General features: G+C 43.5%; 1 protein-coding gene across 1 annotated transcript in view; it reads right to left on the reverse strand.

Moving 5' to 3' along the window:
• The window catches only part of LOC126474393 (ATP-dependent translocase ABCB1-like), a gene marked incomplete at its 3' end in the record, with an annotated part of 166,238 nt that overhangs the window by 9,544 nt on the left and 141,574 nt on the right, over nucleotides 1-15,120 (reverse strand). Inside the window, exon 20 of the mRNA XM_050101861.1 lies at nucleotides 9,806-10,012. Within this exon, the coding sequence (XP_049957818.1) occupies nucleotides 9,806-10,012 (207 nt within the window). The remainder of the gene's footprint in view (nucleotides 1-9,805; nucleotides 10,013-15,120) is intronic.

Raw genomic sequence — 15,120 nt, forward strand, 5'->3', positions numbered from 1 at the left:
AAAGTTTGAAAAACCACCTTTTCTAGTGCAGAAAGAGAGTTAATGAAGTATTGCAAGGCACCAACATTGATTCGGAGCAATCCCGACTCCACTGCTGTGACCGGCTGCGCTAGGTTTCTCGGCTGAGGATCCTGGTGCGAACAGTCAAATTGAATTGGTCCTACAGATTTTCCATTGGGTTTAAATCCGGGGAATTTGATGGCCATGGAAGAACATATCCTGATGCTCTTCAGACTATACACGTACACTGTGAGTTCTGTAACACTCTGCCTCGTCCTGCTGGTAGATGCCATCATGCCGAGGTAAAACAAAGTGCATCCAGGGTGTTGTTCCTCAACCATAGAGGCATAGTTGTGTTGATCCCTTATGGCTTCCAGAATGCCAAGATTATTGAGGGAATGCCACGTAAACATTCCACTGGCCAGATCGCTCCCTTCTCTGATGTGGACCCTTCGGATGATTCTTGCAGGGTGTCTGTTTTCAGACATTTTACTCCGTACATGCCAAAGGCCATGTGTCCAATGGTGAATAAAACGTGATTCGTCTGAAAAGGCCACTTGTCGCCACACAGTGGCCGTCTAGTAGCGGTACTGGTGTGCAAATTCCAGCCTACGGCGCCAATGGAAATGGAAATGAGCGTTTGGCTTCATTGGCCGGGAGGCCCGTTACAGAGCAGGTCAGGCCGCCTTGGTGCATTCGACGCCACATTGGGCGGCCTGTGCGCCGTATGGGGATGAAATAATGATGAAGACAACACAACATCCAGTCCCTGATCGGAGAAAATCTCCGACCCTGCCTGGAATCGAACCCGGGCCCCTTAGGACGGCAGTCCGTCACGTTGACCATTCAGCTATCGGGGCAGACTACGTCGCCAATGAACAGCAGTCAGCATGGATGCCTGAACCAGGCACTTCGGAGGCCCATACGTGGCAACGTTCGCTGAACAGTTGTTGGAGAGACAGTGTTGGTCGCTCCTTGGTTCATCAGGGCGGTCAGTTGCTTAGCAACTGCGTCTACTCGCCCGTAATCTCCGCAGCCGTTGTCCACCATCTTCATCTATGGCCCGTTGTGCACCACAGTAATTTCCTCATCGGTTTCGTACAGGGCCATTTTCCTACTCACGGTGTAATTAACCACAGCGGCATGCGATCAGTTTACAAACTCAGACGTTTCGGAAATGCTTCCAATCTTGGTCTAAAATCCAATGATCACGCGCTTTTGGAAGGTCTGATAAATCGCTCGGTTCCCTCCTAACGACCAGTTTACAAACTTACACGTTTCGGAAATGCTTCCAATCTTGGTCTAAAATCCAATGATCACGCGCTTTTGAAGGTCTGATAAATCGCTCCGTTCCCTCCTAACGACAAAGACTGCGCTGAGTTCCTCATCCCTCTGACACGCTTCATATACCCCCTACTGCTAGTACTGCGACGTTCCACCTGCGAGCGGTTACAGTACTTTGACGTCTAACATAGGCGGTGGCCACATTAATTTGACTGCGCTGTGTAATAATATGAAAAGTTTATCTCTTGCTACATTTTTGCTGTTGATGTAAATCTTCGGCATCACGTATGACATTTTAATTTACTCCTCTACTGCTAACTTAATTTACAACACGATTTGCAGAGTTTAACCACATATGCTACTGGATGTACCTGCAAAATTAAGTCATCGTACGACGGATTTCGTTTGAAGCTGTTTTATAAATGAGAGTTCGATTCTTGAAAGAATGGTACGTGGTAAAGGGGCAGTGGCGGTGGGGGCGCGGGGCATTACTCTGAAGAAAAGAAAGGGTCTGCTCACTCAGAAGGTCTATTTTACACAAGGAGGCATCAACAAAAATGAGAGGTTGCTCAATGACCAAATAAGAAATAATTGAAGGACAATAACCCAACTAATTCACAGATTAGCGTAAAGTTATTAAAAATGAAAGTAAAAATCGGATTAAGATAATAGCGTGCAAGCACGTGCGCGCGCGCGCACACACACACACACACACAGAGAGAGAGAGAGAGAAAGAGAGAGTGGTACCACCCTATCCACACACCATCCCTCCCCACTCCAACATCTTACTGCACTGGATCCCTAAGTTAATCCTGCAGCAGGAAGCACGGTGTGAAGTGTACAGTGGGGGGCACACTTATATCACATGCAATTACTACAGATGAGCCAATACACTTATGAAAAGAATAGTACACAAAATAATAAATGATTAATCACAACCTTATCATCGTAAACACACTCTAAGGGAAAAAAACGATGTACCACGAAGGAATTATCCGCGTGGGACGGAAATCGATATGTGTAACGCACGTATAGAGATAAACAAATTATTACAATTTCGGAAAAAATGGATGATTTATTCAAGAGAAAATGCATCACAAGGCACCGACATTGATTCGGAGCAATGCCGACTCCACTGCTGTGACCGGCTGCGCTAGGTTTCTCGGCTGAGGATCCTGATGCGAACAGCCAAATCTGGCCTCTATGAAAACAGTTATTCGGCTTGGCATTGGTTGATAGAGTTGTTGGAGTTTCTCGTGGTGGACATCGTGCCAAGTTGTATCAACTGGCGCGTTCGATGGTCAAAATCCCAAGCTGGCTGGAGGGCCCTACCCATAGAGCTTCAAAGTTCTCAATTGGAGAGAGATCTGGTGACCTTGCAGGCCAAGTCAGGGTTTAGCAAGCACGAAGACAAGCAGGAGAAACTTACGCCGTATTCGGACGGGCATTATCTTGCTGAAATGTTAGACCAGAATAGCTTGGCACGAAGAGCAACAGGACGTACGGTATCGTCGACGGACCGCTGTGCTGTTAGGACAGCCAAACGGGTTCTGCTGTGAAAGGAAATAGCACCCCAGACCATCACTGCTCGTTGTCACGCCGTACGACGGGCGACCGTCTAGTTTGTATTCCCCCCGCTGACCAGGGCGTCTCCAGATACACCTTCGGCCTGGAATGTCATTGACAGGAGTAGAATTGTCTTCAGTGACGGGTGCTGCTTCGACTTCAGCTCCGATCCGACTATCGCCCACCATACGACCCCATAACCAGGAGTCATGGTCCAGGGTGCCATTTCCTTTCTTTGGTTGTCATCCGTGGCGCCCTTACAGCACAGTGGTACGTCGATGACATTCTATACCCAGTTTTGTTGTCCTTGATGGCAAGCCATCTTGGGCTTACATTCCAGCAAGATAATACCCACCCGCACATGGTGAGCGTTTCTAATGCTTGCATTTGTGCTTCTTAAACTCTACCTTGGCCAGAAAGGTCGCCGAATCTTTCCTCGGTAGAGAACGTTTGGAGTATTACGGACAGGGGCCTCCAACCAGCTCAGTATTCTGACGATCTAACGTGCAAATTGTACAGAATCTGGCACGATATTCCCCAGGACATCCATCAACTATCAATCAATGCCAAACCAAATAACTGCCTCCATAAATGCCAGAGGTAACCCAACGCGTTGTTGACCTACTTAGTTTGTGATGCTCTTTCTCTTGAATAAATCATCCATTTTTTTCTAAAATAGTAATCATTTGTTTATCTTTACATGTGCATCACATCTACCGATTTCAGTCCTGCCGGCCGCTGGTGGCCGAGCGGTTCTGGCGCTACAGTCTGGAACCGCGCGACTGCTACGGTCGCAGGTTCGAATCCTGCCTCGGGCATGGATGTGTGTGTTGTCCTTAGGTTAGTTAGGTTTAAGTAGTTCTACGTTCTAGGGGACTTATGACCTCAGCAGTTGAGTCCCATAGTGCTCAGAGCCATTTGATTTCAGTCCTATTCAGGTAAGTGCTTCGTGGGTCACCTTTTTTGTTTTAGAGTGTATTACGATACCCTAAACCTGCCTCCAGAAAATGTTTCTCGTCTCTCGTCTCACAAGAAAATATGTACATTTGAACAATTACATTTTATTTTGTAGACCATTGATAGTGCCTAATATGAATAAGTGAAACGTGTTCGGTTGAAAACATAATAAACATTCAGCTGGGGAACAAATAATATTTATTCACATCTACATCATAAATGTACCACATCTTATTCGTTCTAACTGTGTAATACCCTTAATTAGTGTTTGTTCCCGAATACTGTTTATCAAAATCGGTATCATTTTGGACGACTTTAATTCTAGGATTACTTATGACAATATAACTGTGCACGGTGAAGAATGACCACTATGGCAGTGAAATATCGTGTTTTGGCGTTAGAAAAGCATAGTTTTCGACGTGTCGATCTTTCAGGTCAAGTGTTTTATCAACCGCTTTTCATTGGATAGAATCCGTCTCTAAACCGTGGTTCTGGAAGGTCTCACAAGGCCCTGTTTTACAGCTGCCATATTCTATTCATCCAATTTAAAGATTTTTTCTAGACGCAAATGTCTTTAGATGTAGGGCCTATTATATCTTGTGAATGATAATGATCTGCTGCCAGTCTAGCTCTCATGATGTAAATGTTTTCAGATGTCGGGAGTATTGTATCTTCCGAATGATAGCGATCTGCTAGCTCTCATTGGTTGTTTTAAAATAACCTTCATTTTGCATTTACACCCACTGAGCAGTATCATCTGTTTAGCCAGTTTGAGTGGTTGTGTAGTGTAAGATGCACTTACTTGGTTAGAGCTGGTGCTTCAGTAACAGAAACACTACGACTGCCTGGCAAGAATTATTATTGATGCCATGCAAAGCCAAACAATCTACGGAATGGAGAGATGCTGCAGAGAATGGGCAAGAATCGAAGTTTATAACTGTTTTTAACAGTTTCACAAAAAGTTTGCTAGTGTCATAGTGTCACCCTGTTAGAACTGCAGCTCGCTTTAAACAACGGTTGTCTTAGATTTTATTTTATTGAACAAAGAACATGAACTGAGAATGGTGAAAGAAAAGATCAGTAAAAAGGTCTTTGGTAAGAAATAGTCATAGACATGTTCCCTACATTTCTGTACATATAAATCACTTTTGGGTTATACAAGATTAGGCTGCTGTTAACTATGTCCAAGCAGTGGCGAGGGTCAACTAGGGAACATAAAAGGTATTTCTGAAATCAGCCTCGTTAATCAGATATCGGTAATTAGTTGATTGATACCCTATCTAATCTTTGGTCTGACGACATCTATCCTCTTCTACTTTCTGCAGTGAAAATGGCTGGATATTACAGTTTTCAGATTCGACGACCTTTCCTCCCCCTTACATATACCGTCAAAATTATTGAATTACTAAGAAGTATCAGTATCAAACATCTTTGCAGATTAAAAATGTATAGAATGTCGGCCTCTGGTAGGCATTTCATAATCCTCTTCACCTTGACGCCTCGCGTCGATCCATAAAATGTACAGATACACTGTGATGGTAGGTACGGTGAGTATGACGTCTAAGTATTGTTCACCGTATTGCTCTTCCTTTTTTTGCTCTTATGAAAGTGTAAGAGTACATGATGGAAGACATATAGCTTTTTCTAACATATACACATGACAGTCGCCACGTTATAATGAAAGATACAATAGTAAATGTCCTTAGTGTCCTAATGATAACCAAGAGCAACGAACATTTCATTATTACCTCAATTCGATGTTGAAGAAATAGATTTTGAAATTTTAGACTGTATTGTTGCAAAAAAAAAATCGTCAGGTTCCCATGAGTTGATGTTGCACGTAATCAAAACTACTATTAGACCTCTCAAATATTTGTATTTACGTATAAATTTTGCAATATTAAAACACCGATGTTTTGACACAATTTTTTAAATTCATAACAGAGTGAATATGCACACGTGATGTTACTGAATAGTTAAAAGATGTAATACAAATAATTATCCGTTAGTAAAGTGTTAAATGAAACATCTGTAACAACAGTGCTGACGACACTTTTCTGTGTTTACGCTAAGTTGCATCACTTGCCCGATATTGACATAAATTCTATATGTGATCCAATGCCATTGTGTCGCACTGTGACTGAAAAGGTATTTTACGTTTTCCATCTAATGTCATAGTACAACATCCTTAAAAGACTTCTGGGTGTTATCTTAGTTTAGAATATAAAGTACAAAACATAATAAAACAAGCAGCATTTAACCTGTACTGCAGCGATCATTTGTCAGAGCAAAGGCTTCTTTTAGTGAATTTGGGTGCTCCTATATATTGTATTTCAGGCAATCTCAAGCTGCGCATTAGTATGATTGGAAATCAACTAATCACCTACGATTACACCTTGCCTGCATTCGGTAAGTGAGAGACGCTTCTTGGCAGACGATTTGTCTGACGTGGCGGTTATTTTGTTTTCCAGGCCATTGTGTAAAGTTACTTCATATAATTTCAATGATTTAATCAACAAACGCCAGGAGAGTCCTCAGGAGGTATGAATGTTGCGTGTTATACATGCAGCTGACTTCCTGGAGTGACATGTCGTGGAGTGAACTACGGCCGCCGGCCGCGGTGGCCGTGCGGTTCTAGGCGCTCGCAGGTTCGAATCCTGCCTCGGGCATGGATGTGTGTTATGTCCTTAGGTTAGTTAGGTTTAAGTAGTTCTAAGTTCTAGGGGACTGATGACCTCAGATGTTAAGTCCCATAGTGCTTAGAGCCATTTGAACCATTTTTCTCAGCAGAACGTCCCTTCCAACTCCCTTACAAGCTTTACAGTCTGTTTCTGACCACCCTGCGGATCGCACCCAGACAAGAACAGCAACACAACTAAAAAAGCAATACTTGCGAAAACTCGACTTAAAGAATTAATTCTATAAAAGGTATATTAAAATAGTGTGACCTTCCTTTAAATTTCAAGTAAGTATTGTTGGCTGTCAATTCCATTGCACTTTTAGTGCGCGTTGGGACACTTCACGCGTATTTTTCAGCGACGTACTTAAATTGTCGGTTTTCGATTTTTGTCACTTTTCATGCCGAGTTGCAATATGTGTAGAAGTTAGAAGAAGAGGATGGATAGACAGATAATGCTGTTGCTAGTCTTACCACATCGTTGATACCATGCAATAAATAACCACATTCAGTACAAAACGCAGATTTCCTTAGGCCTTCACAATGGAGCTGAAATGTTGCTCATTTTAAGAATTTTGAGTTACGGTACAACAATAAAGAACTTTAACGCTACCAAAAGCGGAAGTTTAAGCGGTTATGTTATACGTAAGCTTACCCACGAATCTGTTTTAACAGCAGAGATTACAAGTACACCGGAACAAAAACTAGCCACCCAATTAGAGGCCCCTACCCTCGTTCATTACCTCATTTCCCTGAAAAACTGAGTCCATTAGACGAGATTGTCCTCAGCATACATACAGCATACTACATCATGATGGCGTACAGAGTCAACCAGAACTCCACGGACAAACTTTCAGAGGTTCTTCAGGGATATCTTCGTTGATACCATGCAATAAATAACCACATTCAGTACAAAACGCAGATTTCCTTAGGCCTTCACAATGGAGCTGAAATGTTGCTCATTTTAAGAATTTTGAGTTACGGTACAACAATAAAGAACTTTAACGCGACCAAAAGCGGAAGTATGGTTCATTTGGTTTGCTACAGCAATTACGCTAATTTCTGTGCATATACATTCGTAGCTTTGAAGAAACATGTAATCTTCAATAAACAAAACATACAACAGAAAACACAGAGTAATGAAGCAACCTCCGTCGGCAAAACTGCTGTGATGTGATTGCCAGACGTTGGGACCAGGTTCACTGCATTCAGCGGACCAACACAAAAGGTGCATATCGCCCAAACTTCAGTAAACCGTCCGTAGTGCTGCTGTGTGTCACTCTTAACGTACAACCAACACCGCTGGAAAAAAAAAATCTGGCCATATCCGAGCAGTACTGAATGCAAACTGAAGGGCAACGCGTTAAAGAGGGCATTACTGTTCTCAACAGCAGAAACCGTGAGTGAATGAGAGACAGGACACACAGCGCATTATGTCGACGTGTTCACTGTTGTCCACTCTCTTCAATGTGATACAGATTAAGAGCTAACTGGGGCAAGAATCCAAATGAACTGCAATAGCTCTATAACTATCCGCGGGAGGCCATGGATCCCTTGTACCAAATACCCAGGGCATATCACTGGACAATCTCTGAAAGTTTGTCGGTGAAGTTCTGGTTCATCCAGTAGAAGAAACGGTAACACGAATACTGAAATAAACATTATGGAGCATGTTCATACTAACGTGAATTAGTGCGCCCAAGTCATGGCACGAAACATACCACCAACCTCCAAGAACTAAGTCCGACCTGAACTACACCTTCCAAACAATGTGGTTTAGACACCACATTGGGTCATCGATACTCTCCTCGTATCACACTAGAGGCCCAAGTCAACTAATACCCAGTTTCTGTGTTGTTTGGCCAAATACAGACGCATAGCCTTATGTACCGCTGTGAACAATGCGAGTTACGCAACTCCCTTCACAATAATCCATCGGAAAATGGTGTAGGTGGATCTCCATTCGCTGATAGCAGCAACTGCTGTATGTTATGAAACAGATTGTCATTGACAAGGCACATTTCTGTCGCTCAGGATCTCTTTGAACTGCTGCTCTCAAGCTGTTTTACATAGCTACGACCGGTACACGATTCCTTGCAGAAACGCTGGACAATCCGCATTGATATATCTACAATTCTGGGATCGTGATTGACATTGTCGCCAAGGGCATACCCAAACACGATATCTTCTTTCTGTCACTTTGTCGCTTACCCACGTCGGCCGACTTTTCTGCGCTCATCCCATGCAATGGACACTCGTAATACTTTAGTATCATGACTTACTAGAGGATCACGTGACCGACTGGTACCATCTGTGCACCATCTACAGCTCTCCACAAAGACCGTGGGCTCTTTTAAGGGACTGATTAATATTTTGTGCGGAATGTTTATATTTTCCACAAATTTGACAACTGACGTGGTGAAAACCGATAGCCAATAAATTATTAATTAGTAATAGAAATTACAAATTCTTATATGTAAATTATTTGCCTAGTGTAGTGGAATTTGAGTTGTACTACATCTACATCTACATCTACATCGATACTCTGCAAATCACATTTAAGTGCCTGGCAGAGGGTTGATCGAACCACGATCACAATTCTCTATTATTCCAATCTCGTATAGCGCGCGGAAAGAATGAACACCTATATCTTTCCGTACGAGCTCTGATTTCCCTTATTTTACCGTGTTGATCGTTTCTCCCTATGTAGGTCGGTGTCAACAAAATATTTTCGCATTCGGAGGAGAAAGTTATGATTGGAATTTCGGGAGAAGATCCGTCGCAACAAAAAACGACTTTCTTTTAATGATGTCCAGCCCAAATCCAGTATCATTTGTGTGACACTCTCTCCCATATTTCACGATAATACAAAACGTGCTGCCTTTCTTTGAACTTTTTCGATGTACTCCGTCAGTCCTATCTGGTAAGGATCCCACACCGCGCAGCAGTATTCTAAAAGAGGAGGGACAAGCGTAGTGTAGGCAGTCTCCTCAGTAGGTCTGTTACATATTCTAAGTGTCCTGCCAATAAAACGCAGCCTTTGGTTAGCCAACCCCACAACATTTTCTATGTGTTCTTTCCAATTTAAGTTGTTCGTAATTGTAATACCTAGGTATCTAAATCTTTTTGCAGTTTGTCTGGTCTTCTGATGACTTTATTAGTCGATAAACGACAGCGTCATCTGCAAACAACCGAAGACGGCTGCTCGGATTGTCTCCCAAATCGTTCATATAGATAACGAACAGCAAAGGGCCTATAACACTACCTTGGGGAACGCCAGAAATTGCTTCTGTTTTACTCCACGTTAATTGATTGCTGTACCTGAGGCAGTGAGGCAATGAAGTTGTGGATGTTGGACTTCTTGGCAGCCTCAATGATTTCCGCCATGGGCACTGTTCTGGTGTTGTCTCCGTATGCGATGTTCTCTGCGACCGTCCTGTCGAAAAGAACGGGCTCCTGAGACACGATGCCGAGCGGAGCACGCAGCTCCGACGTCAGGATCGAGGACACGTCTCTTCCGTCCATGGACTGAAACAGAAAACCGAAGAGTTCTGAGAAATCACTTCGTGAATGTGCACTAATGGTTCAAATGGATTTGAGCAGTATGGGACTTAACTTCTGAGGTCATCAGTCACCTAGAACGTAGAACTACTTAAACCTAACAACCGAAGGACATCTCACACATCCATACCCGAGGCAGGATTCGAACTTGCGACCGTAGCGGTCGCGCGGTTCCAGACTGTAGCGCCTAGAACCGCTCGGCCGCTCCGGCTGGCTGTGCACTAATCTCAAAACTTCAGAAAATGAGTAACGTTCGCCACAAGAAGTTTATTCACATGAAATGCTGACAAGGAAATTAGTGGACGAAACAAAGACTAAAGACACATGAAAAGAAACAGGAAGGAGAGAAGTCTATGGCAGAGCAGAAGAAGAGTCTTTTCCACTAACGCAAGGGAATTTGGGATGTACTGTCAAATTGAGACCTCATACGAGAAGTAGAAATGGTTTCCACACAGACTATACGTTCCTATCCAGGGTTCTCTGTTGAATTTTAGATGATGGGCAAAAATAGATTTGAAATTTCTGGCATATTTCAAACAGGAAATTGGAAATGACAATCTTGTTGCCTCGGTGACAGTGTATAATGGGAGCTTTACCAATGAATTATTTTCTTTCGGAGCACTTAGTCTATTTTCAAACTAATGTCCATTCAGATGAGTAGGTTGTTTATTTTTTTTGCAATGGATTTCGAAGCTTTTGATGGCGTCATCTTAAATATTTACGTACAGTTATAGAAATTAAATACAATCACAAGTATATCTTATTGCTTTACCGCAACTCCTTTTAATGTGGTGAATACACTACCTGACAGAAAGTGAAGCATCCGGAATGAGACGGGGAAACGAAACATCTCTGGCTGAGAGGGTGTGTGGTGTTAGTTCGATGATTAGAAAATCATGTCGTATTCACAAAGAACTAGGTAGTATGAGCCCATATACCAGTATGATGTTGCACCACCTCTGTCGTGGATGCATCCACTGATTCAGTTGGGAAGAGCGTCATGATGCCGTTGTACGCTTTCCTGGAGCAATTGGCAATTGTTAACTGTTCCTTGGTATCGTGGATACTGGGACAGAGTTGACGTCCGAGGCTACCCCAGACATATTCTATCGGAGATAGATCTAAAGAATTGTGCTGCTCACGGGTGTACCTCAACATGACACAGAGAGTTGAGACACGTGCCATGTGTGGGCGAGAATGGCTGTTTTGAAAAATCGCACCACGATACTCTCACACGACAGGAAACACGTGAGAACGCAGCATGTCCATGCCACACCATTGTGCAGTCAGAACTCCCTTGGTCACAATCAGCTGTGACCGGAAGCTCCCCGCAACGTGTCGCCACGTGTAACACAGCTATGGCTGTCCAAAATATTGTAACAATGACGTACATCCATAGTAGTGCAGGTCCGATAGCCGTCGCGACGCCGTTCTTCAGCAGTCCATGCACCTCAGTCATGGCATCACTCTGCACGCAGTCGTTTATATTTTGTGTTTACGTATGGAACGATAACTCCCTAGTATAGCTGCTGCTGGTCTCCGACCAGTGTTGTAGAATGACACAGGATGTCGCGTGGAGTACATTACTTGTCCTTGGCGGCAGGAGCAGATGTGAAGAGCTGACGATGTCCTTGGTGTACAGTATGGCGAAGCTCCCTTGTGGTTGGACATACTTAGTCGGCCGGGACCCTGACGACAAGCATGCCTGCCCTCACGTTCCTATAGTCCAGTACTGGACCACTGTCACATCCGGAAGTCACACAAATCTGAATTGCTCGATTCGACCAGCCAGACGAGTGCAGACCGACAATAATTCGTCAGGTGTTGATAACGTTGTCTCATACGTATGCGCCGTGCCCGTGTCCTTCGCAGTGATCGCCCAACATCTGACGCTGTACACACTCCTTATATACCTTGCCTGGTCTCTGTTACAAAACAAACAGCATTAATAGATTTTGAAAAAAAAAACGGGACTTCTGTCGGATGTTCGCGTCGTTCTCGCACGGTATCTCGACGGCGTAACTCGCTGTCTTCTTCAGGTGCTACCCGAGAATGGTCCTTGGGCGGATCGAATGCAGTATTTATGCCTGTAAGGTGCTTGGCGCTCCCTAGCCGGTCCACGCCGCATCGCCTGCTCCCTCCGCGGTCCGCTTCCACCAGACGCGGCTCCTATGGTCCTCTCTGGCCGCTCGTGTTCCCACTGCCGACCGCGCCGCGGCCTAGTCGAGCGGTGCTTCGTCTCAAGAATTTACACCCCAAGCAGGAGTACCACAAGGAGGCATCTTGTCTCCGCTGCTGTACGCGCTTTGCACGGCTGACGTACCATCGACAACAACCCATACAGAAACGGTACGACTTTACGCTGACGACACCGCCTACTGGTGTACAGAATTGAAGGCGACAAACGTGCAATGTAAGACACAGACCTACCTACAACGGCTACAAACCTGGATGGCAAAATGGAGGATCCGTCCAAACCCATCCAAAACCCAAAAGGTTTTGTTTAGACACAAACACCTGACAAAAAACGAAAACAAAACACAGATGACATTCAACTGAAGCTCTGGAACACTCGACTAAGGCTTAATGACACTTCCAGGCACCTAGGTGTGTACATAGACAAATATATAAATTGGAAAACACACCTCACATACCTGCTAAACAAGACAAGAAAAAGACAAGGCCTAATCAGACGAATACAAGGACGATTTCACGGATCTGACGACCAAACTGCAATCCACACCTACTAAACATACATTAGACCTGTGATAGAATATTCTGCAGCCCTCTTAGGGGGCCTGCGTAAACCGGTAGCAGAACGACTTTATTCGACCAAGAGACGACTCTTACGCAGCATCTCAAGACTAAATGGCTCTAAGAACTATGGGACTTAAAATCTGAGGTCATCAGTCCCCTAGACTTAGAACTACTTAAACCTAACTACGTAAGGACATCGCACACGTCCATGCCCGAAGCAGGATTCGAACCTGCGACCGTAGCAGCAGCGCAGTTCCGGACTGAAGCGCCTAGAACCGCTCGGCCACTGCGGCCGGCTCATCTCAAGACTGCCAAGGTTCACGCCCAGTGACGACGTATATGACACCATTGGCGTGGAGCCGCTACAGGCCAGGCTAACTAAACTCAGAGCAAACTACGGGAGACACATATTATCGAAACGTCCAGACATGGAAGACATCCTGACAACAAGACCAAGTGTGAACAGGCGACCAAAATTCAAATACATCCAACCAGCGCGTACAGTAGCATACAACACCAGCCAGGCATACCCAGACCTCGCCATTACCATGGAACTCTTAACCCAAGACATTCCACTTCCCCCACACCTGAACCAAAGACAGAGAAACTAGCCCTATAAAACATACAAAGGCGCCTCCCCTCCCCAACACACACACACGCACGCATATAAAAAGTAGAATTAAGCTATACATAAAATGTTGCATAGATTTAAAAAAATTAAAGAAGTATATACAATATGTAAGTGTTCACCACTGCCACGAAAGTCATCCCCCTAAGGTGACTGGACGAGCTGATGTAAACAGAAGTGCACCTTAAACGCCCAACTGACAACAGCTCTCTAAATTCAATTCTATAATCAAATTAATTGTATGTCTTCAAATTATCCTCGCCTACCACCTATACCGGACAATATAAAGAAAAGTGGAATAAATTGCATAAGTAGTAGCATAAAACAACAACACCACCACTCACACATATAAAATGAAGCAACACTACAATTGTACTATATTTTTATTGTATTCTACTAACTTTATTGTATGTTAATGTGTTCCAATATGATACATGGAATAATCATGATGTAAAATATTCTACAATCTATAGCACTTGTACTGTATTTCAATATGACTTAAAATTTTATATTCTATATTGTAAAAATGATCAACTGCACAACTGCAAGAAAGCTGAACAAATAAATAAATGAAATGTTCCAGTACAACAAAAGGGTAATGCAAGCCCTCAAACACCCTGCCCAACCCCTTCAGGAAAGGGAATGAAAAGTGAAAAAAAAACGCCCAAGGACCATTCTCGGGTAGCAAATGAAGAAATCATCGAGTTACACCGTCAAAATATAGTGCGAGAACGACGCGAACGTCCGGTAGAAGTTCCGTTTTTTTTTCAGATCGCCAGGAAAGCCTGAAGAATTACAGCATTAATACACTTTGGTAGGCTTTCTAGGTGACACAGAGGATCTACCTGCCGACTGTGTGTACGCGTATGAAGCTACACTGACATCCGACCATGTCTTCTGTGTGCTTCAGTTTTTTTATAGGGTATAAAAATTACGTTCACAAAATTTTAGTGTCTAGAGGAGAAAAAAGAAATACTTGTTTATTTGATAAAGATGTTTCACAAGTGCGCCGTTTCCCCTCTAGGCATAGAGTCAGAGCTGGTGTTCGAAGTATCATGTGATGAATATTGTTTTAGAGACTTTACTTGACTTCTCTATCTTTCTTTTTGTGGAGGCAGATGAAGCGTTTTGTGTACGAGACTGAGATGGACACTCCAGAAGAGATAGTTGCCCATCTGGCTGAAGCTGCAGCCGTTATTTGAAAAACAGCTGGTTGATTTGAGCGTGTTGGACAGTTATTATTAGCACGCAAATTTCAGTTAAGCATTAATGTAAATGGTCGACATTTTTAGGAACATTTCTAAAATAATATCCACACGCTGTCACTCTGTCTCTGATTGTCATTAGCGTCAAAACTCTCATGCACTACTATAGAGATAAGGCAGCACCTGCGCAACTTTTGCCACATAAAAAGTGTTTCTTTTTATCTATTCTACTTTAAAGTTTTGTATCTGTAGTTTTTTTACACGCTGACTCAACGTTGCTGTGTCACAAATCGCAATGGGGAAACATCTCTAAATCACGTGTTAATTACATTCTCACAGTATTCTCAAGAAAAAGTGGGTTCAGTGTCTGACCTGCCTTCCGAACAGAAACAACGACTGTGATTGCCTGCCGCGACTTGACTGAAATGCAAAACGCGGACAATTCTTTTCTGTATAAAGTCATCACGGATGTTGAGACTTAGTAT

Source organism: Schistocerca serialis, chromosome 4 (assembly GCF_023864345.2).
Source record: "Schistocerca serialis cubense isolate TAMUIC-IGC-003099 chromosome 4, iqSchSeri2.2, whole genome shotgun sequence".
Lineage (NCBI taxonomy): Eukaryota > Metazoa > Arthropoda > Insecta > Orthoptera > Acrididae > Schistocerca > Schistocerca serialis.